The sequence below is a fragment of the Porites lutea genome, chromosome 8 (genome assembly GCF_958299795.1).
Source record: "Porites lutea chromosome 8, jaPorLute2.1, whole genome shotgun sequence".
Classification (NCBI taxonomy): domain Eukaryota; kingdom Metazoa; phylum Cnidaria; class Anthozoa; order Scleractinia; family Poritidae; genus Porites; species Porites lutea.
In genome coordinates this window covers 31,690,440-31,714,218 of record NC_133208.1, presented here as the reverse complement: position 1 = coordinate 31,714,218, position 23,779 = coordinate 31,690,440, and the positions used below count along the sequence as shown (strand labels likewise).

At 37.9% G+C, this 23,779-nt stretch overlaps 1 protein-coding gene and 3 non-coding genes across 4 annotated transcripts; 2 read left to right on the top strand and 2 right to left on the bottom strand.

Moving 5' to 3' along the window:
• Positions 1-1,401: 1,401 nt before the first annotated feature.
• LOC140946817 (glutamate receptor 4-like) lies at positions 1,402-20,833 on the bottom strand. The gene is made up of 15 exons (XM_073395926.1): positions 20,498-20,833; positions 19,333-19,479; positions 18,300-18,548; positions 16,889-17,097; positions 14,675-14,734; positions 14,179-14,301; positions 13,354-13,500; positions 12,859-12,963; positions 12,068-12,193; positions 11,296-11,478; positions 10,111-10,480; positions 7,510-7,872; positions 4,883-5,056; positions 2,254-2,419; positions 1,402-1,831 (listed from the first exon to the last, which is right to left on the bottom strand). The coding sequence occupies exons 1-15, from the start codon at positions 20,604-20,606 to the stop codon at positions 1,717-1,719; spliced, it is 2,646 nt and encodes an 881-aa protein (XP_073252027.1). The 5' UTR covers positions 20,607-20,833; the 3' UTR covers positions 1,402-1,716.
• Trnaw-cca (transfer RNA tryptophan (anticodon CCA)) lies at positions 6,317-6,388 on the bottom strand. The gene has a single exon. It is a non-coding gene; the product is annotated as a tRNA-Trp (tRNA).
• Trnaw-cca (transfer RNA tryptophan (anticodon CCA)) lies at positions 7,166-7,237 on the top strand. Its single transcript has one exon. It is a non-coding gene; the product is annotated as a tRNA-Trp (tRNA).
• Trnar-ucu (transfer RNA arginine (anticodon UCU)) lies at positions 9,736-9,809 on the top strand. Its single transcript has one exon. It is a non-coding gene; the product is annotated as a tRNA-Arg (tRNA).
• Positions 20,834-23,779: the final 2,946 nt, after the last annotated feature.

The window sequence follows — 23,779 nt, the reverse complement described above, 5'->3', positions numbered from 1 at the left end:
TTAGTCTTTACCACATAGTTTAAATTACAACATATATAATTATGTCCCTTAATTCATCTAGTAGGAATTAAAGAGACCCTATCCATGGATCTCACAATGCCAAAGGGATAATCACCTCAAAAACTATACCCAGTGGTGATCACTTTGTCTCGTGACTGAAGGTACTTTAGTGGGTGCCATTAATCATTATTCTAGGACGTCTTAAGACTGTTTAAACCGCTTTTCAACTTCTAAAATGCTAAATTCACTTACAACTGAAAATAGCCTGATATATATGATTATTATAAACTTAGTTAACCTTCATATTACCGCAAAATGTATGCCTTCAAGATATTATTTTTCCCCACCTTCTTGCGTCGCGCGTCTCGCGTTCCAAGCCCCTCTCGCATATGCTTTCCTAGCGAAAAACGCGCCTTCAGTAAATAGTACCTGTTTAACAGGCTTTTGATATATCCTTAATTATATCATAATAAACACTTAATAACTGCTCCCAGAGCGAAAAGTTAATTTTGAGTCCAGAGAATCTCAATGTTTCCCGTGGCAGAGGGAAACAAAAAAAACTGTTTCCCGAAGAACCAGTCTTTAACTGATTTGATATAGCTGGAAATTAATTAATCCTCGCTGTAACGGCGATCGTAGGTCAACATTCGCAGGTAACAGTGCACTGTTACCCTCTGACGTCATAGATTTTGCAATGTCGCCCGCTTAGAGATTTTGGCGGGCAACAGTTTTATTGTTAGATGTCATGTGACTTCGAAGTAACCAGAGAGAGCGCGCGTTGTTGGGACAATATATCAATATATCAATAATATAGTCAGTTGTTCATCTAATTTGAAATGACATTTCAATCCTTCCTTTTAGCATAATTTGTTAACTTTAGACTGCACTTCTGTTTTAGTTTTCATCCGATGATTGGTTGTATATTGTACGTCAATAATACAGCTGTACACACAACGGTTTGATGGTTTGATATCACTGCTAAACTACCGCGTCAACCATTTTTAGGAATGTGTTATATGCTTCTTGTTGCTAGGGGTTTAAGCAGTAGCCTCGCACCTCTTTAAAACCTCTACTTTCTTTGAACCCACATATGTCGCAGTTCTTTTGTTTCAGGGCTAGGTTCAATTATTCACCTTATCCGTTTTGTGTTTCCCTACCAATCCTTTGAGGCCCTGATAAGGCTGCGGGCCGCGTCATTTTAAGGGCTGAACTTTGAATTTTTAACTCCTCTGCAGATTCTCTACACGCCTATTTTCACCATGATCACATTGTTTCCCTCAGACCGATCACAGTGTGGAATCGATTTCCTTCATGTAATATTCTTATTATTAAGGATGTTAGTCTGATTCGAATCCTTGGTTTACTTTGTGAATCTTGTTTTGTTACTTTAAAGCTTGATTGAAGTCTGTCTTTTTTGAGACATACAATACAGCTTTAACCCTTTAAGCCCTAAGAGTGATCAGCGTCAAATTTCTCCTTGTAATATCACTGCTTTATAAAACACAGTGGTCATGAGAATTGAGGGCCTGATCACACAAGATGAATCTAATTGATACTTCAACAAATTCTGCCCACTGCTTCTATTGAAAACATATGGGGACAACAAATGGGAATTTGAATTTTGATATTAACTTTGGACATAATATTTAACAGCTTTTTAAAAGTTATACGGGAGATTGTCGCAAGTACAAATATAACAAATAAAATTTAGGGCATCTAGCATGGAGTTCCTTCGTACATATCATTGTCGTAGTCGTCTTTGTGATCTGCTTCGTCATCTCTGGTTTGAACAGAAGGGGGATATGCGCGAATAATTGTCGAAGTCTTCTCTCTGTAAAATAACAATGATAATAAAAACCTTTTTTATGCCCGCATCTTACGTATCAGGGGCACCCAACGACGGTTTCTTCCTATTGTAGATGCATTGAAAACACTTTTTAGGTTATCTTAGATGCGGGAGTGAACAATGCTCAGGAGCCCTAGTTCGGCAACTACGAACTATGTCGTTTTCATGTAGGGCAAGGAGTTCGGGTTAGAGCCGACGAGCCGATCTCCGTCAACGTAAAGTGAGCGAGTGACACATTTGCATATCGAAACCCATCACAGAAACCCTTTGGATACATTTCGGGTATCCACAGGTTGAAACTTGTTAGCCTTACAACATGTTACAAGTTTCCAAAAACCAAAATTGCACTCTGACCCCCGCACTTCCCAAATCAAAGCCCCTGTATAGTCCCTGACTGAGCGGCTTACCTCATGAATGAAAGTTTAGTGCGCAACACAGCTACACAGTGGCGCCCATGTTTCCTCCACCATATCTCTACTAATACCAGAATAACAGAGAAGCATCCACCTGCAGCCAGCACAAGGTAGACTCCCAGCATGTTTTCCAGCTGAATCCTCTTGCTGTCACCTACAGCTGTGATATTTAAAAAATTCAAGCTCAATTTGCCACTTTAGACATAAAAAGGAAATCGGGTCGAGTTAACTTTCGAAAACACTTCTGGAACTGTTGCCTGGGACGGGGAAGACACATTAGGGAGCTTAAGCAACAACGACGGCGACGTCAACGAGAACGACAAAAAATCAACGGGTTTAGATTGGCAAAAACAACAACTTTCCACGTTCATCACGCTTTTATTGTACATTTCTTTGCCGTCACTGCAAACTACGACGTGAAAATGCCCAATTTCACGATTTGTTGATTGAGGACGGGAACACAAGACAACAACTGTCCTTTTCTTTTCCTGAACTTTGATATGAATCCTTTAGAATTAAACTCCAAAGAAATAACAGCATTTGATGAATTAAAAAAGATGGAATAATCTCGATAAAGTTTGAGGCAGCGCAGATATACTTTTTAAGTGACGCTTTCGTAACCGTCGCCGTCGCCGTCGTTGTTGCTTAAGCGCCCTATTAGCAAAAGGCTGACCGGCGTGTCCCCCTGTCTCAGTTAAGTTCGCTTGGATAAGTTTAGAAAAACCAATATGTTCTATCCGTCTGCTAAAAAGCTCGACGATGAGCCTTGGCCTTAGCTTGCGTGGCAGGCGGTTTTTCTTGGTGTGTTTTTCGTTTGCGTTTTGTGTAGCCTGCAGTGCAGGCGTTTTCTTTGAGCTCTCAATTCCCTCCCCCTCCCCCCTTTCCTTCTTTCGCCCTCGCATCTACCGTAAGGGTTATTATTTCTACTCTCCCCAATCTTCCACTGTCATAAAATCAAAGATGGCGGCTACAACAATATTACGAACACGAACAAGGTTTCGCTCACCCAAAATACGCCTGCACTGCAGGTTACGTTTTGTGAAGTAAGGGATACAGCAAATGGAAGAGAAAGCTGATCCGAGGTCAAACGAAAAAACGATAGGGGGAGGGGGGCGGGGGACAGACAGAAAAACAGCCTCCATTGAACCTACGAAATTTGTTCCGGCTATGTCTTCTTTTTCTTGCCTCACCCCCCATCATTTTCTCATTTGACTTCCGTTCAGCTGTTCGAGCAGCTGTATCTCTTACTTAACCAAACACAAACTATAAACACAACAAAAAGAAAAAGTAAGGAAAAAAGGAAAGGAAAAATAAAGAAGCAGAGAAAAAGAGAGAAGAAAACTACCTTATAGGCAAGCTATGTCACTTTACGAGGCTTTGACAGTCACTGTGACCAACAGACTGCTAATATAACGGTGGCTTAATTATGTTCTCTTCAAGAGACTATAAAGGGGACAGAGAGGGCATCCCCCATATACACCCTGTTCCATAGGTAATTCGTCTCGAGTTATTTTTAGAATCGGGATAAAGTTACCTCGCGCGAGGCGTGGATGTTTCGTGGAGGTTTCGCATGACCAAACGCCGTGCAAAACATGTCGGGCGAGAGGCAATGAAAGCGTAAAAAGATCGAGAGCATTCCTGAATATTGAAGCGAAATGAGTCGGCGCTCACCTGGGAAAAAGGAATCGCTGGACTCTTTGACAACCCGTGAAATCAGTTTAACTCGAAGTTGTCGTAACCTCAGTGCTTTAATAAAATGAGAAATTTCGCCGGTCTATTGAAACCGGTCGTTTGTACAATTTAGGGAGTTTAAGATCCAACGACGCGGACGACAACTAGAACGTCAAAAAAAACAATAGGTTTAATTAGCAAAATAACAACTTCGCACGTGCAACACACTTTTTTGTTCATTTCTTTCCCGTTTTTGCACGACTACGACGTGAAAATGCCTAATTTCGCGTTTTATGGAGGACGTAAGTAAGTAACGACGAAATTTTATTTCTCTTTCTGAGCTTGAATATGGTCCCTTGAAATTCAGCTTTAGGAGGGTTCGTCTACAATTGACAAAGTAAGTGGGTAGGAATAATCGCTATAAAGACTGAAAAAAAATAAACATCAAACTAGAAATTGCTCTCTTCAAACTGTAAATTATAAATGATCCTGAGAGAATATTCAGTGTGTTAAGGATTTCCCTGCTCTACTGTTAGCTCTATACAAGAGAGGAAGGGCGATTCTTTTTTAATTTCGGTTTCGCTGACACAGCTTTCGCAGAAATCTCGCTGTCGTCGTTTTCCTCGACAAAGGGAATAGCAAAATCGCTCTCCGCGTCTTCCCCCATTTTGTTCTGCGTCATTTCGTGAAGGACGCGTGGTTCTCAGCGTGGGTCATCCACGCGGAACACATTCGCGCTATGTGATTGGCTGTTGTCTAATCCCCCTTGAGATCTGTGGTGTTAACAATAACTCGAGACGAATTACCTGTGGAATAGGGTGTATATGGGGGATGCCCTCTCTGTCCCCTTTATAGTCTCTTGGTTCTCTTTCACTTACAAACGGGTCAACGATTCGACCATCAACACTGGCCTAGTGTTTTAAAGCGCTTGATTCAAACCCTGACGCCCTACCTCTTTTGCTGCTGTCCTTAGGACAATGACTTTTGTATTCCCACCATTTTCTATGTAAACTGTCTAACACACTCGTCTCCTGCAGTCTCAGTATCGCTACAGAAATATTCCTGATATAAGGAGAGTGTTTAGGCATAGCCACACCATAACTTCCAGCCCCAAGAAGGCCATGCACTGCAACAAAATAAATCAATTCAATTCAATCACAGGGTGTCCCAAAAGTTCGTTCCTCTTCTTTATAAGTCAGACGTCTCTGTAATGAAGTACAATTTGACTTGATATAAGCAAATTGTTGAAAGAAAATTCTTGTCTTTTCCATCTAATTTAATCTTTCATACTTGATGTGTCATCTTTCGACTCGGATATTCGATTTGTGTACTCTCGCGCCAAAAGTGCGCGTGCGCGAGTATATTTTCCCGCCACATAATTTTTTTGTAGCACTAATTGCTCGAACTCCTTCCTTGTTTTTTGTGAATATCATGAAAGATAACGCAAAAATGCTCAGTTACGTGAAAGCATAACCATGAATACTTCGGTCTACGGGCTTATCAGTTAAAGAAATTGCTAAAAAAACTTCGAAAATCTGAAAGTTGGGAGATTAAATGGTCAACACGAAATAAAGGTTTTGAAGACAAGAAACAAAGAGGAAGACCGAAAGTCCTGAATAAAGCAGCTAAAACAGTTTTAAAGAAGGCTAGGTACAAAAGAGGAACTCAACCAGGTAGCTCTTACAACAGTTAGCAAGCTTAGTCTGGACCAGGGTCATGAAAAGCGAAGAGTAGGAGGCCCCTGAGAGCTGCTGAGATAACAAAAAAGGTTCTGTTCAGTATGTCAAGCAACGCTAACGTTCATCTCGTCTCAAATTTAGAAAGAAGTACAAAAGCCTTACTGCGGAAAGGCTTTTTTTTTGGATGAATGCCTAAAGGATTTTTTTTTCAGCTGCCTAATCTAAAACATGAAATTGTTTGGGGTCGAAATGGCTCCTGTGTATCACTGAGGTGATAAAAATGATCAAAATGGATCATCTGGGCCTCCACCGGCGCTGTATGACTTATCCGCCCTCCGTGCCGCAACGTCTTAACGGAACGTGATAAAAAAAAAAAACAAAACCAAACAACCAAACAAAGGGGGCGTGCCGGTTACTGAACTTCTGAATACAAGGACTCGACAGAGCAATAAACATCGTTTAGATATTTTCTCTGATGAAGAAATAAAGTTTTGTTCAAAAGTTATAGTGCATGAAATTAGAGGAACGAACTTGGGACACCCTATAAATTGCGATATTTCTGTTCTTAAAAGCGTTTCTGCCATTTATCATATTAAGGTACAGGTTTTGATTTCTGGCGAGAAAGATAAGGGATTGTATGCGCAAAAATGAATAAATAAATAAATAAATAAATAAATAAATAAATAAATAAGGGGCTTTGAAAATGCTGACCCCGACGTGATTCGAACACGCAGCCTTCTGATCTGGAGTCAGACGCACTACCTTTGCGCCACGGAGTCATCTACAATCTCTTTTCCTCACAAAGAGAAGGGTACGTGGCTGTTATATTGAGAGGAGATAGCCTTCAGGAGTACGGGTTTGTTTAATCTTTTTTTTCCTTAGAGGAGAGGTATAGTTGAGCTTCGGCATGCGCGAATTCTTTTCTCTTCTAATCCGGCTGCAGTGATTTCTTTTGAAGTATGGTACACGGTTTACAACGGATCATTGATACGTTTCTGGGAAACTGCCCACCTTCCCCGGCCCCTCCCCTAGGCTAATATTAACACTTACTTCTCTTTTAGGGCAAAATGTTGGCTTAGGGGGGGGGGGGGGGGGAAGGGGTAGGTGCGCATAACCATTTTTCGAGCCATGGAAAGCAGGTGCATTTTTTTTTTTACAATTATTATTCCTTATCGTTGTTAGAACTTTTTGTGTTGTTAGCTTAAATTAGTTAAACTTTTAATCGTTTCACTCTGACTGATGATTTTTAACTGTGGATGAGAGATAAAAGTTAGTATTGTTTAGTTGTTGGGTAGAAAAGAACCCTTCTTCTCTTGAGAAGTAAGGAGAAAAGGGAGGGGGGAATGATCGCAGGTGAACGGAGAGGCAACCGTTTTATATGGGTTGGTTGTTATGGTTGTGAAACCAAGTGAATTCAAGCGAGTAATGAATAAGACGCTTAATATCAAAATTCCTTAGTAGAGTACATTGATACGAAATGCGATCAAAGAGACGGTCGAAACTTTCCTGGGCGTTGTAGGAAATCACCACTTTAGTGAGCGATGTCTTCTGTAGTTGACTCCGTGGCGCAATGGTAGCGCGTCTGACTCCAGATCAGAAGGCTGCGTGTTCAAATCACGTCGGGGTCAGCGATTCAATTTTTGTCAGTCATTATCATCATCACATCATCATCATCATCATCATCATCTTGATTATCATTATTATTATTATTATTATTATTATTATTATTATTATTAATACTAAATAATTCGCTTGTGGAGGCTCTCCTTTATGGCCGCGACTTCACCGCCAAAAGATTTTTTTCCTGTGTATCAATGAAGTAAATTTCAAAAATTCCACCTTAATTTTGATTTACTACAAGAAACAATATAATGGTCTATTGTTAGAAATGAAATCATACCTGTCCTCAAATCACAAGGCTTTTGCATGATCGTATATTCCGTCGATGGTTCCTCTGACATAAACACCGCATTCTGAACCTTTCTTGTCGTCGCATAGCCTTCGTCAGTAGAGTTCACAAAAGTATCTTCAGCGTTCATTCGTTCCCAGAGCTTTCTATAGGTGTGATAATCGGCAACGCGAAAGAACTCAAAAATAGCACTGTCACGCAGGATATAAAATGGATAATTTCCCTCCACAACATCCTCCAATGTGTTGATTTGCCTCTCACTGTTTCGGACGGTGAAAAAGGCCGCTAAATTTGCTGTGTAGGTCGATATCCAGATCAGAATACAAAACCAGAAGCACCCGGCTAGAACACGACCTGGGGATAAGATAACTGCAAATCAGGGCCAAGTTGTTCAAAGAACTGCGAATAGCGCTGTACAAAGGATAAATCATTGATTCAGTGGCAGTAAAATCCAACTAGTGGTCTGTTATCAATGCTGCGTTCTGATTAGTTGAGCCACTACTAGGCTATATGTTATAGCCCACTAGTAGCGAAAAGCGCAGGCTTTTTGGCGGCAAAAAAGGATTAAAGTCTAGCTTTAACAAGCTAAATTTTTCTTATTCTCGTTATTTTTGACCAACTAGCTGGATTTTACTAAAACAATTATTCCTCTCGCCCTCATGGCCTCCGAGTCAATAGCCCATTCGGCCTTCGGCCCATTCGGCCCATTCGGGCTCGAGGAATAATTATTAAATATTATCCAGTCAGCGTTACCTGCCCTTTTAATGACTATAATCAATATAGTATACAGAGGGTACTAACATATTTCATGTGAGTAGTCCGTTCAAGGCGAACGGGACAAAACGCGATTGGGGTATGGGCAGACGAATTTAGCACGAATTACGCGCCTCGATCCCTTCCGTCGCGCGTGTCTGGCGCTCTACAGCCCACCTCGCACTTGCTCTCGCTCTCCTGAAAAGGCTATCAAAAATAACTCCTAGGCCTGTTCTGCAAGCTACACGTAAGAGACCATTACAAGACTTAAGGAAGCCTGCGGAGGTTGTCAATTACGATAGTTCCAACTATAGTACCTTCAATATGAAAGCGTTAATTGGCATTGCGAGAAAGTGGTCGTTAATACTGAAGTGGCATTTTGACAAGTTGCAAGTGCATACACTCTTTTCTTTTATAAGAATATATTTTATAAGATCATTGAGGCTGAAATTTGCCAAATTTTAAGAATATTTTTAAGAATAAACCTAAGGCTGAGATTAGGAAAAGGATATAATGTTGTGTGTTGAAATCAATAAATGCAATAAAACTACATGTTTTACAACTATTCCTTTTTCCAAACGGCCAAACTAGCCAACAAAATGGAAAAAACCTGCACTAACTGTAAATGATACCCCAATATATTCTAAAACGGAAATGTCGTAAGCTATAATATAATAATAATATAAAAAAATATTTCAGTTTAAAGTCGGCGGAAAAATAGAGGATATTACATGGCCGCGCGGGGATACGAATTTTATCTTCTCTCACATTAAAGTGGTCACCTGTCGCAAAATACCTGTCACAAAAATGTTATGAAACTCGGATATAAAGTTATAAAGGAGAAATAGAGGCAATAATTGGCTAATCATGTTAGTAACCATGGCGACACCAATATCCTCACACATGAAAGATAAAAATAGTATCTTCACTGCGCGCGATGAAAATATGATTTTTCAGTAAAAGGAAAAATCTTGGAATTTCATCAGTATCTATACAATAAATAAGAATATTCAGCCTGGTCCGGGAAAGGGTGTCGACTGTAGTTCAATCGACGTGTTTAAACTAATTGCTGCGAACCTATTCGTCTCAAAACGGCTAACGAAGTACATCAAGGTTGCTGAAATGATTAGGTGGAAATTCGGCTGATTTTCTCATGCATCTTGTGGTTGCGATACCGTATTCGGGTCTAAACAGTTCAAGATATTAGTTTAAGTTTATTGTATTGTATTTCATATCGACTTGCAAACAAAGAGTAAATTCAGTGAACAGGAAAAAAGGAAAATGGCTTTCTTTTCCTTATTTGCTTTTAATTGATCAAATGGTATTTCTCCTATAACAGGTACCATCATTTGGTCAGTACACAAAACAACCAATGGCTAACGCAAAGAAGGATAAACTAAAATTTTATCAAAGAAAATGTAAATTATTTCATAAAAATAAAATATTTCCACAAACATACGTGTAGCCCCCGTGGCGCAATGGATTAGCGTGTTGGACTTCTAATTCAAAGGTTGTGGGTTCGAGTCCCACCGGGGGTGGATGATTTTTTCTTCTGCTCATCTATCATTTTGTTCTGTTAACGACCCGAATTCTGGATTTTTTTGGTGTATCCTTGTAACCTTTTGACAACACTACAACTGGCATTTTGAGGAAAATTTAAGGAAAATTTTTGAACTAATGTTAATCTAGTCTCTTCTCTACCCTAGAAAATGCCCAATACAACGTTCTGTGGGTTTCTTTACAGGAAGAGAGCATTGAACTGTCTTAGCTCTGCTGCAGCAGCAGGTCGTGGGCAATATAGGGAGTATTTCAGCCGGTGCACCGAATGTTAAAATTCACCTGAAAATGATTTTGGCGTCTGATCCGCTCCTTGCTGTAACATGGAAGCGAGGCAAAACCATAAACTGTTGTAGAAGTCGAATTCTTCACCAGTCTCTGCGAGATGCCTATGCCTATGACGCGATCGATGACCATATGGGCTGAAGAAATTTACCAAGTACATTAACACTGCCACCAACAGAAGACACATGAGCGTAAGCAGCCAGACTTCAGTGGAGTAGGGTAGCATAAAGGTAGTCAGGTCATGATCATTAGTGTCCAGTTTCTTGGTGATTAAACTCATTGTGAACTGCATGAATGGCTTGCTAAAATCCAGTATTTCCAGTCTCTCGGAATTGATGGTCAGCGGCGATGTGGAAAGGTCAGCTCGCTGCAAGCGGGAAATTAATTTTCATGGTAAAAAAAATCCAATTACCGTAAAAAAGTATTTTTTCGTTCCCCATGTAGCTCTATCACCGTATCTATCTCTTGAGGACTGCACATGCAACGACAATTCTTTCATCTAGCGAAATGCGGAGAAAGCTGATTATCAATGATAATTACCCATTTAAAGGGCCGTGACAGGCTACGAACGTTAGCTAGGGAGGCTATGCCACGACAGCCTGGTCCATTTAGTTTCATTGCTAATAAATCATACTCGTATCTACTCTGAAATGGACTTTAATGCTTCAGAATATTTGTCCCCAGCGCGTCATGTTATAAGATATAAGCAACAGCACTGAGGCGTAATTTTGAAACACTTTTAGGTAAATACGATTCAGAAACTCAAACTGAATAATCCATTTATTTATCTTCAATTTTGCCCATCCGTGCCATCATTTGTATTTTCTTTGTCAGTCTAAACCTTTCTCAAATGCTTTAACCCTTTAAGCCCCCTATCCACATACAAATTCTCCAAACTGATCTCTACACATTTCCTCAAAGAATAAGTAGAGAGAATTTGATGAAAGATCAAAGCATTTTCTCTTAGGTGATCAATTTATTAATACTCATAACCAAATCTCTTGACAATCAATGGATATGGTTAGGAGAAAATTGATGTTGGACACCATTGGGAATTAAAGGGTTAAGTGGTTATTTTCTGTCTCACTCCCCGCCAGTGGCACAATGTGGCTACGTTTCGTGATACAGCTCCTTAAAGCAGTTGTTATTATTTCGCTAGGCGAATTGTTTTCTGGTACTCACATTCTCCGTGATTTCTCCTACGATTCCTGTATAGCCTGTTTTCTCGTTCCCACCACCGTAAAGACCGTCAGGGGATAGATAAATGTCATATCTAAAGGAAAGCATGTCAGCGATCTTCTTAATAAGGTCAATGCTAAAGCCTTCCAGTTCGCCATCTTTATTCACCATCACAAACGGAGCATCCTAAAAAAAGAAAAAAAAAATGACTGCCAAAAATCTGAATTTAAAGGAGCTGTGTCATTTTAAAATTAATTATGCCAGTTCGCTGTGGAACTTGACAAATTATATACAGCTTCGTGTCAAACAAATGTGTCTCCTAAAACATTAGGACAAGGACGAGGTTGAGTTGTCTTCAATTGGTAGTGAGTACAAAATAGCGAAACACTTCCCCTGTTTTACGAGGAAGAAACAGGCGAGCTATTGGCAAAAAACATAGCAAGAACAGCAAGACGACAACTCGACTGACGACATCTGCTATTTGACGAATATTTTTCTGCAGTAATGAACAACCTTTTATCTCCTAAACTTGCCGATAAACATGTAATTGAAGATTATTTTAATATCGATGGAGGTAAGTATGTTTTAGCTTGTTTTTAACTAGGAATTATTTTGAATGAATAATAAAACAGTTATGGAATTCGGCTTTCCTATCATTTGAACACCCTCCTCGATCTCCATAATTCTTCAGATGAAACTCCGCCTCATCCAATAATTGTTATATATTTAAAGAGGGGGTACAACTCGCCATGGCGCTTTTCAGTGGGTCCTTTACCTTAACAACAGCTACTTTGAGGCGCCTGTTAAGTTTGTCCAGGGGAACTATCCCGGCAGTCTCTTTGTTTTGTTGAAGTCTGCTACTGATTTGAAGCTTGTGCTGAGAAGAACTCCACTGGCCAACCTATTTACGTTTTACACAATACATTAACCTTTAAAAATCAGAAAATCAATTCTTATCTAGTTCGTGGTGTCAAATGATTTCTCTCTTTCTCCAAATTTTCTAGCTCTGGAACTTTTTCTTTCTCAAAATGACGACAAAGAAGGGCATTGGAACTTGCTTACGTCGCGCCTGGGGTATGGACAACACAGTGACTGAGATGTTCTTATAAAAAAAAATACACCCTTCACACTTTTAATTTTAGCTCGTTATGAACGAATGTTATGGTACTGATTTGTTTTCTGGCTCTAATGTTTGAAATTTATCACTACCCCCCCAAATAGGAAATAACCTACGCGAAGAAATATTCCCCCGAATTTATATGTACACCACGTCAAAATGAACTGTTGAGTGCGGAACAAAAAGTTAGTATGATCTCTAATGTAATATCGGCCTTAAACAGAACAACCAAACCAAACAACTTGACTTTGCATAAAATGACATGATTTCATAGGTTGGGTGGGTTACAGCCATCTCATATTTGGCCTGACAACCAAGGTGAGGCACCAATAATATGCTTAAGTCCAAGCGCTTACTGTTACTGTATAACGTAAAGCGGACACGTATTTTGATATCCCCTCATCCGCAACATCACAGTACGTTACGTTACGTTCCTTTACGTTACATACCGTCACAAACTTATTATTTTGAAGGTTCTTGATATCCAATTTGCTGTTAATCCGAGTTCCTGAGCTGTTAAACTGGATAAGATCCGTGGTTCCCTTTATTTCAACCTGACGGTTACAAAATATGCGAGAATAAAGGATAATATACTTGTTAGTAAATAGTCGAGGCGTGCAGAGAAAAGCTACAAATTTTAAAACGTATATTTTGTAGTTCAATTTTATTCTTAGTTTAAATTCTATTTCCTTTTCTTTCAAACTCATTACCATACATTACCGTTCCCCAAAACAAAAGAAAAAATAATTTAAACCAAGGATAAAACTGAACCATAACATATACATAGGTTGTTGTTGTTGTTTTTCTATCTAACCTCCTGTGTTACTGAAAGAAAAAAATAAACTTACATTATTCTCATATAATCACCAGGCTTACAATTCACCTGAATGCAATATATCATAGCGAAAATGCATTTTGAAAGAAATCAGGCAACAGTTGCTCACCCTTTTTAATTGCTCCAGTAAAAAAATGCCATTCGGTGATAGCTGCAATGTTCCACTTGAACTGTTTTCCCATTCTCCACTGGATATCAACGCTTGAAGAGCATGCGCAACAGTCCAGACAGCATCGTAGATAAGAAATGAAGAGTCCTTTAAAATCGAACGATTGTTCAGCTTATTATAGATTATTATTCATTCAAAATATTTTCCCGATTAGCACACGTTTAATTCACCATAACCAGTTACTGATGACTAAATTTAGAAGAATTTTATGTTTAACGGGGAAATGACGTCAAAAATGCAGCGTTTTCGCAAGTTAAGGCACCGTTAACCGAGAAGACCTGGGGACGAGGTTAAGTTGTTTTGGTTGTGAACTTGAAAAATGGCGGCCATTTCACTCGTTTCAAGAGTAAGAACTACAGGCGAAAAAATAGCTAAAAACATGGCAAGTCAACAGCAAGAAGACAACTCGAAGGGCGGCATCTGCTAATTGGAGAATATTTACGGAGCTGGACAAACCTAAACGAGCACTATCGAAGATGAACTCAACATCGATGAATCGATGGAGGTAAGCATGTTCAGTAGCCATGTTTTTAAACTAGGAATTATTTTGAATGAATAATAAAAGAATTCTTGAATTCGGCTTTCGTATCATATGAAGAATTATGGAGATCTCGGAGGGTTTTATCCGCCTCCGCCTACGGCCTCGACGGATAACACCCTCCTCGATCTCCACAATTCTTCATAAGATACTCAGCCTCATTCATTAATTGTTAATGTATCAATAACAAGAAATAGAAAAAAATATATATGAAAAATGTTCCAAACCTTTATGTCCTGAGACGGTAATAAATCTGCCATTAAATTCTGCGTCAAATTGCTATTGGATTTGTGTGGCTGAAATCCCATGACCACTTGTGAAGGCTGAACAGTCAGACCAGTTGAAGAGATCTAAGTTGAACGAAAATGGTAAACAATGATTATAATCATAATCTAAATTATAATCGTAACTATTGACTGATATAGTTGAGAGTTTAATCAAGAACTTGGATTTGTGCTTTACATGCATTTCAGGTAAGTGCAAATTTGCCAAAGGACAACTTAAAACTACCCAATCGCTTCAAAAATTCATTTATCTAATGAGTCCTGAACTCGATAGATAACTGTAGTATTCTCAATGCTGCATCCATATTTTCGGTAAGATCGTGACGATTGAGAGCAAACTCAGTGGTGGGCGGTTTTAAATTAATCAGGAAGCGGGCGTCGTCGAAGTTCATTTTTTAACCAGTTGATTTTAGAACGCTGAAGGGAAGAACTCACTTACCGGATCCGCTAAAAGCCAGTTATGAGGCTTCTCTATCTTTATTGAGCATGCACAGTGAACCTGTAGAAAAAGTTGATGCAAATCAAAGAGTTCACCTGAAATCACCTCAGATCAGCCGCAAAATGATGAGAATTAGTTGCTGGTCAACGGGATCGGCTCTATTTTAATTTTCCCTCTCTGTTCAAAATTGTCATTTGATTTATTGTTTTTTTCAGAGCTAGTACCTCTTGGGGGTAAAAATGAATTTAAGCGAAGTAAGCACACAAAAGGCGATTCTGGTACCTTTTGGGGGGTAGTGGGAGGGACTTTTCCGCCAAGCACAACCTTTACAGCGAAGCTTTCCCCCACCCCTTCCTCCACGCACGTGATAACAGCATACATTTAGAAGAGGTAAACTTGATGACATATGCCATATTCTCAAAGATAAAAAAATGGTCGGTACTATATGAATTAGAGACTTCGGGGCTCAAGACTGTTTTAAGACATTTGGCTTAAGGTGTTTCGATACAGTTTTTCAGAGGCGATACCGATATTTTTCAATCGCCTTACAAGTGATTTTTTCCTTGTCCGATCGCTATAAAATTTTTACCAGTAATTGGCTATGGATTGAAATATGTGAAAATGTAGTTTTAAATAAAATCGATATTACTATGACAACAATAAACAAAAAACTTTGAAATTGATAAAAGCCAAATTTTGTGTGATCTAGACCTGCTACTGAAAATCCAACACTAGGAACTTAAAGTTTGGTGTTTAGCAAACAATATCCGTAAGAAGTAAAAAATTCTGTATGTTTGAATTCGACTAAAACGAAAATATATTTCAAACCTTAAACTTTCAATAGCCGTGATAGGTTATTTAATAAAAACGTTATAAATGACTCAAATTATTCTTAAGTAGCATAAGAATGATGCTTAATATCATATTTTGATGCTAGGAAATTTTGGTGCACTTTCGTTCATGCGATCTTGAAATCTAACCCGTTTTCTCACCACCTGTATAAGTGTAACTTCATTCAGAATTTGGACTTTTAGCGCTTTCTTGTATATCTCCAAAACGACTCGAACGAATTTTTTTAAAATCTCTTCACATAATCTTCATAATGTATATAAAAATGTCTGAAACTTTCATTAAGATTGATTCACTGCAGCACCTTGATATTTCAGGACAAACTTATCCTACGAACCGGACAAAAATCTGCGTTACAACATTCACTGTTTTGACGTTATGCTAATTTTTCCAAAATAATGCGCACTATACATACCTCCATGACTAGTACATTTTAGTTTGAATTTATCGCATCTTTTGAATGTAAAACATTGACAATACTCACACTGAAATGTACTAGTCATGGATATATGTATTGTCCGCATTAATTTGGAAAAATTAGCATAACGTCAAAACAGTGAATATTGTAACGCAGATTTTTGACTGGTTCGTAGGATAGGTTTCTCTTGAAATTTCAAGGTGTTGCAGTGAATCAATCTTAATGAAAGTTACAGACATTTTTATATACATTATGAAGATTATGTGAAGAGATTTTAAAAAAAATTCGTTCGAGTCGTTTTGGAGATATACAAGAAAGCGCTAAAAGTCCAAATTCTGAATGAAGTTACACTTATACAGGTGGTGAGAAAACGGGTTAGATTTCAAGATCGCATGAACGAAAGTGCACCAAAATTTCCTAGCATCAAAATATGATATTAAACATCATTCTTACGCTACTTAAGAATAATTTGAGTCATTTATAACGTTTTCATTAAATAATCTATCACCGCTATTGAAAATTTAAGGTTTGAAATATATTTTCGGTTTAGTCGAATTCAAACATACAGAATTTTTTACTTCTTTCGGAGATTGTTTGCTAAACACCAAACTTTAAGTTCCTAGTGTTGGATTTTCAGTAGCAGGTCTAGATCACACAAAATTTGGCTTTTATCAATTTCAAAGTTTTTTGTTTATTGTTGTCATAGTAATATCGATTTTATTTAAAACTACATTTTCACAAATCTCAATCCATAGCCAGTTACTGGTAAAAATTTTATAGCGATCGGACAAGGAAAAAACCACTTTTAAGGCGATTGAAAAATATCGGTATGGCCTCTGAAAAACTGTATCGAAACACCTTAAGAACAAATAAAACTAACTAAAGAAACGAAAAAATTTAAAAGCAAGGGATAACAAAACATGTCTCCTCTTTTCGTTTCTCCATACCTGGTTTATAATACTCTCGACCCAGTGATTTTCCAGGAATACTACAAATGCTTCGATAGGTGCATCGTGAAAGCCAACAAGCTTTCTTTTGGTTTCTTCACACAATTTCGAGGCGTGACCATGATGATCAAGTTCAAGCGGTAGTTTAGTAACCTTTATTTTTGGTGGAAGGCTGAGAACAAAGTCGTGAGCCAAGTGCCTCCATCTAACTACAAGAAAAGAATATCAGTTTATTTATTTGTTTATTTACTTATTTATTGATGCATATATTTGTGCATTTATTTATATTTATTTTATTGTTCAAATTTTGAGATGTATTAATAGACCTTATTATTCATTCAAAATATTTCCTCGATTCTGATTGGCTAAAAGCACACGTTTAATTTACCATACCCAGTTACTGATGACCAAATTTGGAAGAATTTTGTGTTTAACGAGGAAATTACGTCAAAAATGCAGCGTTAGTGCAGGTTAAGGCACCGTTAACCGAGAAGACCTGGGGACGAGGTTGAGTTGTTTTGGTTGTGGAAACAAAAATGGCGGTCGTTTCACTCGTTTCAAGAGTAAGAACTAGGCGAAAAAATAGCTAAAAAAATGGCAAGAACAGCAAGAAGACAACTCGAAGGGCGACATCTGCTATTTGGAGAATATTTGCGAGCTGGACAAACCTAAACGTGCACTATGGAAGATAAACTTAAGATCGATGGATCGATGAAGGTAAGCATGTTTAACACCCTCCTCGATCTCCATAATTCTTCATAAGATACTCAGCCTCATTCATTAATTGTTAATTATCAACGATAACCGCCATCTTTGCACGTGATAGGATAAAAGCAATGTCACATGTCACGTGGTTTCTCACGGGGCAAACGAGTGATAAAAACTGCTAAAGTGAGTGATAAAAATTGATAAACAACAGAAAATGAACAACTTTTTACCTTAAAGACCATAATGGCAAATTATGAGTGGAAGTGATCATTGTCTCTTTTCTGGATGCAGTAGCAGGCATACGGACATAAAACTTGTTAAAACTGACTCGAACTGCACATTTTGTAAGACTTAAATCCTCCCTCGCTCTGAGAGTATAAGCAAACTCGACCGCGATTACTCGTATTGGAAAATGTTATCACTTGTTTGCCCCCTGAAATACCACGTGACATTGCTTTTATCCCATATCAATGCGCGTGCAGAAATGGTTGGTATTGTGAATAAGGTCTATAAACTGACATGACAATAAAATAAAACGAACAGTATGATTACCACTCCCCTAACCAACTTTTTCGACGATTCTCATGGGGCAAAAGGTGGTTTGGGGGCGGGGTAGGTGAGTATTTTCCCAGAATCTTATACTGTTGCAAAAAAAAAAAAAACCGCCGGAAAAAAAAAAAAAACTCTTCTTTTGTAAACTCACCATCATACATGACAAGCAGATTTGTCCAATTATGATAACTAATAATTCCCTGTATCGCTGCTGATATATCATGTTCGCTTGGACCCATTCTCACAGCATATCTCAAATGATCTGCACCGCCAGGAAGACTGGATCCAGTGTCCGTGGCTACCAAGGGAATTTGCAGCATCATGGTCAAAGCTTCATGGGTAATTGTAGCTTTAGAATCTAATAGAAGGGAAACAACGCCCAACTTCGAGATAGTTGAAGCTATTAAAAGACAAAAAAAGGTGATATAAATGCACTGAGTAAATGGCACGACATGCAAGTGAGGGAAAAAGTATAAATGTGAATAAGGCAAAAACGAACGTGGCATTTTAGTTAAAGAACCTGAAAACCCTTGAACCTGTATCTTTATTTAATTAAACAGGGCTCTAAAAAGGTGGGACTGAACTGAAAATTTTCTGACCTTCTTTTGTTGAAAAGGATAGCCACTTTCATGTGAAACGATTTTACTTGGTTGAAACCGAGACAATGTTTTACAAATGTAATCTAAATTGGGGTAAATTTTCTCTCAGCCTGGTCAAATGTTGTAGACATTTCCACGTGGGTAGCATTACTTGTGGGTTAAATATACTGCATTTGTATTAATGTTGGCAAACTACATTGTAGGTCTGTCTTTGCAAAACGAGCCTCAGTCTGAAACGTTTTTATCTTCTACTAGATATAAACTTTTTAGTTATTTTAGTTAGTAAGATGTTGTCAGTTTTATTGTTTTGACACCATCAAGAGATTCAGATGCTGACGTTTCAACTCAAAACACTATGAAGAGACTGTGAGTTGGGTTCCCTATGCGTGTTTCCAGGTGTGTCATTCATAAATTGGCGATTACGATCCTCGTGATAGGTATTACGCCCAAAAGTAAGCCTTTTTCAGCAGAAGTGCCGGATGATGGAAACATGCATTCCATGGTTCATATTCATAATTGTGCAGGTGTCTGTGAGTAGATTTATCACACTGAAGCTGTTATTTAAACCACATGATAAGCACTCACCATATTCAAGAATGTTCTCCTCATCCATGTCGCCTTCGAAAGCCTTGACAGTTGTGTTAGGCAACAAGCTTTTGTTTGAGTTAACGTGGCTGATTGCAAGCTGAAAAGCCTTCCATTCTTGACTACTACTTTTATTTGACAACAGAGCTACAAGATTAAGGAAATAAAGCTTTAATCAATTTGCGTTCATCAGCTGAGGCAACAATAAATTTGTCGGATAAATAACTCCACCATCCACGAGCTATTATCAATGGCAGTCCATTTGTCAATTAAACCTGAGAATTTTACTGGCGTCTAGCATTTTAGCTGGTGGCTTGTGAGACGCATTACTCCACAATGAACCCACAATTATTCAAATCGTGCATTGCAAATTCGCTACCACTGTTGCGTGCCGTCTGTAAAGCACAATTGGATATCCTTGCGTAACAATTGACAAAACAAGACAAAGAATGCAACAACATGCTGAATTACAAAACCCTAACACGACTTCACCTAAAGCTCAATTGTGAATGTATTGTGAATTTGAGGCAGCACAGCATATTTTGTGTCTCATTTATTAAGGATTGAGTTCAATTCGGTTCACGGCATTTCTTTTTTTTTTATGCATACGAGAGCTATAAGCTGTTTAAAATTCTTTGCTCCTCCTATTTATAAAACACAATAAATTTTAAACAGACACATATGTAGTGAATTGGAATTTTCTCAGCAAATAAATGAAATCGCCACTTTATCATTAAACTTTAAAACACACCCGGCCTTACAGGTGATATACCTCGCCAAAACAACATGATTTAAGAAAGTTTTGAATTGTTTACTTAAATTTTTACCTCGATAATCAGGTAAAATTAGTGGAAAAGATAAGGATATAGGCAAGAATAGCAAAAGATAAACTCTTTCAGAACGCTTTAGGTTAGAAATAATACAAACATAGATAAATAAGACCATGGTTTGCATAATTAAGCAGAGCGTACCTGTCGCATTTTAAAACCGAACTCAAAGTTTTTTTTTTTTTCTATAAATTCCGTTTGATGCTTCTAAAAGAGTGTTTTTCAAATCAAGACACACATTAAAATTCTTGGAGTATGAGGCTAATAAGGATACAAAGGACATTTAAAGTATGTTCCAATTAAATTACGACAAAAAGTTAATGCGCAAACTATCTTACCAATATAAACTGTAGATGGAACCGTTGTCGTTGTACTAACAATTCCAAGTAACCAAGTGGAAGTTATTCCAAAAAAGAGGAATTCTGTTAGTGGAAAAGACGATGCCATTTCTCGAAACTCTGTACTTGCAACAATTCAATACAATATATGATTGACTTTGGTGAAAAGTCGAAGCTTGAACGTTCGCTCCATTTTGCGTTTCCAGGTTATGTCATACTTCAGAAGTCGCTTTTCTTGTATATTTTGCCAAAAAGAAACACTCGTTTAGGTGTTTAAAATACAACTTTGTCCTACATTACATGTGCGTGGCGTGTCAGACCGTGATTTTTAAGAGTTTTTGGTGTCCAACGGGGCTTAGAAGGAAAGAGAAGCCAGGGTAACAGGAACTAGCCACTCAAATAAGCAATAACTAATTAAAAACGGTTACGGGGGAGAATAATCTAAACATGCTGTCAATACTGTGGGAATAGCTAGAGGGGGTGTTTCTTAAAATATTCAAAACTATAAAATAAGGTAAGTAGCATGAATAGAAACAGCGACTGGGTTGTTGATTCGAAAGAAAGTTCTAAGGGAAGTGGTTTCCCGCATCACATACCCTCGAGAATTCCTCTTAGTTACTATCTATTTCCACGGACATTTAAACCATGCAGTCTCATTTCTTCTGTATTAGGAACATAGTCACGGGATTCAAATTTGCTTAAAAAGATGCCGGCAAATAATGGATTATTTAAAGATAGTAAAAATGGAGTTGTCTGTGCTGCTTTTTATAATGCTGTCAATACCGATTTTTTTTTTGCTCCTTTGTTTATGAAAAATTAACTCTAATTATGTTTGAATAAAAAATAAATTTAATTTGAATACCACAAAAATCATGTTGAACTTACACTTTTAAAACCGCAACTAGCGCATTTTTAGAAAAGCATGATGTTAAATTCTTGCGTATAGTTTATTAAGGAATACAATTTCACTCAGGATTTCTTTACCAAATGATATCTTGTCAATATCTTGTCCTGGGAAATAATTTCAAAACAAACAATTATCAGATAAGGCCGGCTGAGTGTGTTGTGAAGGATGGGCTGATCAAATCTTCATCTTGATTCTATGGCTTTAAAGTGCTGCTTTTTTAAAAGTTGATAAGTATAAAATAAGAGAAAACTGGCACAAAACAAGATGGCTAAATACAGGAAAAGTACTTTAAGGAAATCCTTGTATAAAAAAAGTTATCGACATATACAACTGACCACCGAGACTGTTAACTAGAATAAGTATGATAGTTATGACACAGCAAAAAAGTAGTTTTACTTTAATCTTAATTATCATTACAAATATACACATCATGCAGGCCCTCTGTTGATAACAAAGTGTATCTCTGCATCCTCGAAGTACCTGAGGGACAGTCGAGAGAAACGTTACGAAGAAAGTCTTGTAATCTTTAATGTGTAATCGAGTAGAGCGGAGATGGGGTTGGAAAGGTTATCTGCGAATGGCCATCATGATAATTCTTAATTCTTTACTTCATATCAGTAATAAGGCGGAATTAGTATAATGCAAGTTTTTGTTTTCAAATTTCCAGCATCCTATGACTTCTGTGAAAACATTTCTCTAAAACAACACCAGGTGTTAGGCAGTTATTCAGATATTTACGAATTTGTTGTTGTCGTTGTTGTTGTTGTTGTCCTGCTCCTGTCCAATTAATCTTCCAAACAATAACTCTATATCAGTGGGTTTTTGTGTATTATTGCTATAATCTTTTTCAGCCATTTAATTCATAGGTTATTACGACTTCGTTAAGCGCGTTTGAAATCCCCCGACCAGTTCGCACTAATTTTAGGTCAACCAGTGAGTTAACACACTGGCAGTATGCAGGTCACACTGGCAGTATGGCAGACTGCAAGAAACTCACAACAGCAACCTCTTGATTATCGAACTCTCTACCTTCTCATACATATCAAGAAACTCAATGAAACATCTGTCAATTATTTTAAAGTTCTTCTTTAAACTCACTTCAACAAAAACCCTCTTGTAACTACCTCACTGTGTTGTGTTTTCATTTTTTTTTTCTTTTCCGCTATTCTGAAAAGCATTACAGTCAAGCCAGTTCAAGTTATCCCTATAGATTCAATTACACTATTAACAAATTAATATATCTGACATTTGACTAAAATTCAAAGATGTCTTCCTGCTTTCATATTGATCGCTTTATGTAAGGTAATCCGGAATTAAGGATTTTCTTCCTATGGAATCCGTAACTGTAGGGCTTTGATGTCTAGGATTCAGCACGAGGAATTCCGAATCCCACTAACGACTGGAATCCGGAATCCAAGATTCCATGACAAGGGATCCAATACCTAGTATCCGGAATCCTCAGCGAAGAATTCAGCCCATCCAAGACTTTCTTAAGGAGTCGAGACGATTTTTAGCGCAACACAGCGTTGGAACAGTGTTGCGACATTGTTTCTGTTGTGGTTCAATTTTATCCTAGGTTAAAATTTTATTTTCTTTTGTTTTTGGGTATGGTGATGTATGATAATGAGTTTGAAATAAAGGAAAATAACATTTAAACCAAGGATAAAACTAGACCACAACATTTCAAATGGTTACAACATTGTTCCAGCATTGCAACGCTGTGTTGCGAATCTCCCCGTGTAACATCACCTTTAGATAACCTTACATGGGGGGATGATTTCTTTGCATCAGGTCAGATTAAAAATCTGTCACAATTTGAACACGCTAAAACTTCCTCAACTGTAATCTTTAAAATTTACACCATTTGTAAGATCCAAGTGTAACATTTTTCCACTATTCTTTTTTGCGTAATTTATTTTTCCTTTGCGCACGCTAATTAGTTTATTCTTCTTTTCGTCCTTTTGTTTAGTTTGTTTGCGTAAATTTAGGTGTTTATTCTTTTCTGTCAGTTTTCGCCCCCTCGTTAGCATTTCTTTGCTATTTCATCTTCATTAGCACCTTTCTAAATATAAGTTTCTATAGTTTTATTTTCCGCATGTTCTAGCGTATTTTTCATATCGTAGTTTTGCAGTACAGTTTGTGTAGTTCGTTTTGGTTTGCGCTAAGGGTGGATTTCCACTGACGCTTTTTTGGCTCCGCACGTTAAAGCACGTAAATTTTAATCACGTAAATAAAATAGAGGCAAGATATAAAGTGTCGAGATTAAACGTGGAGTTGAGCGAGGTTCTACGTCTACGCTTACGTGCGACCTTTCATACATTGCACGCACGTACGCACGCATCGTACGCACGTAAAAATTACGCGACAGTGCAAAT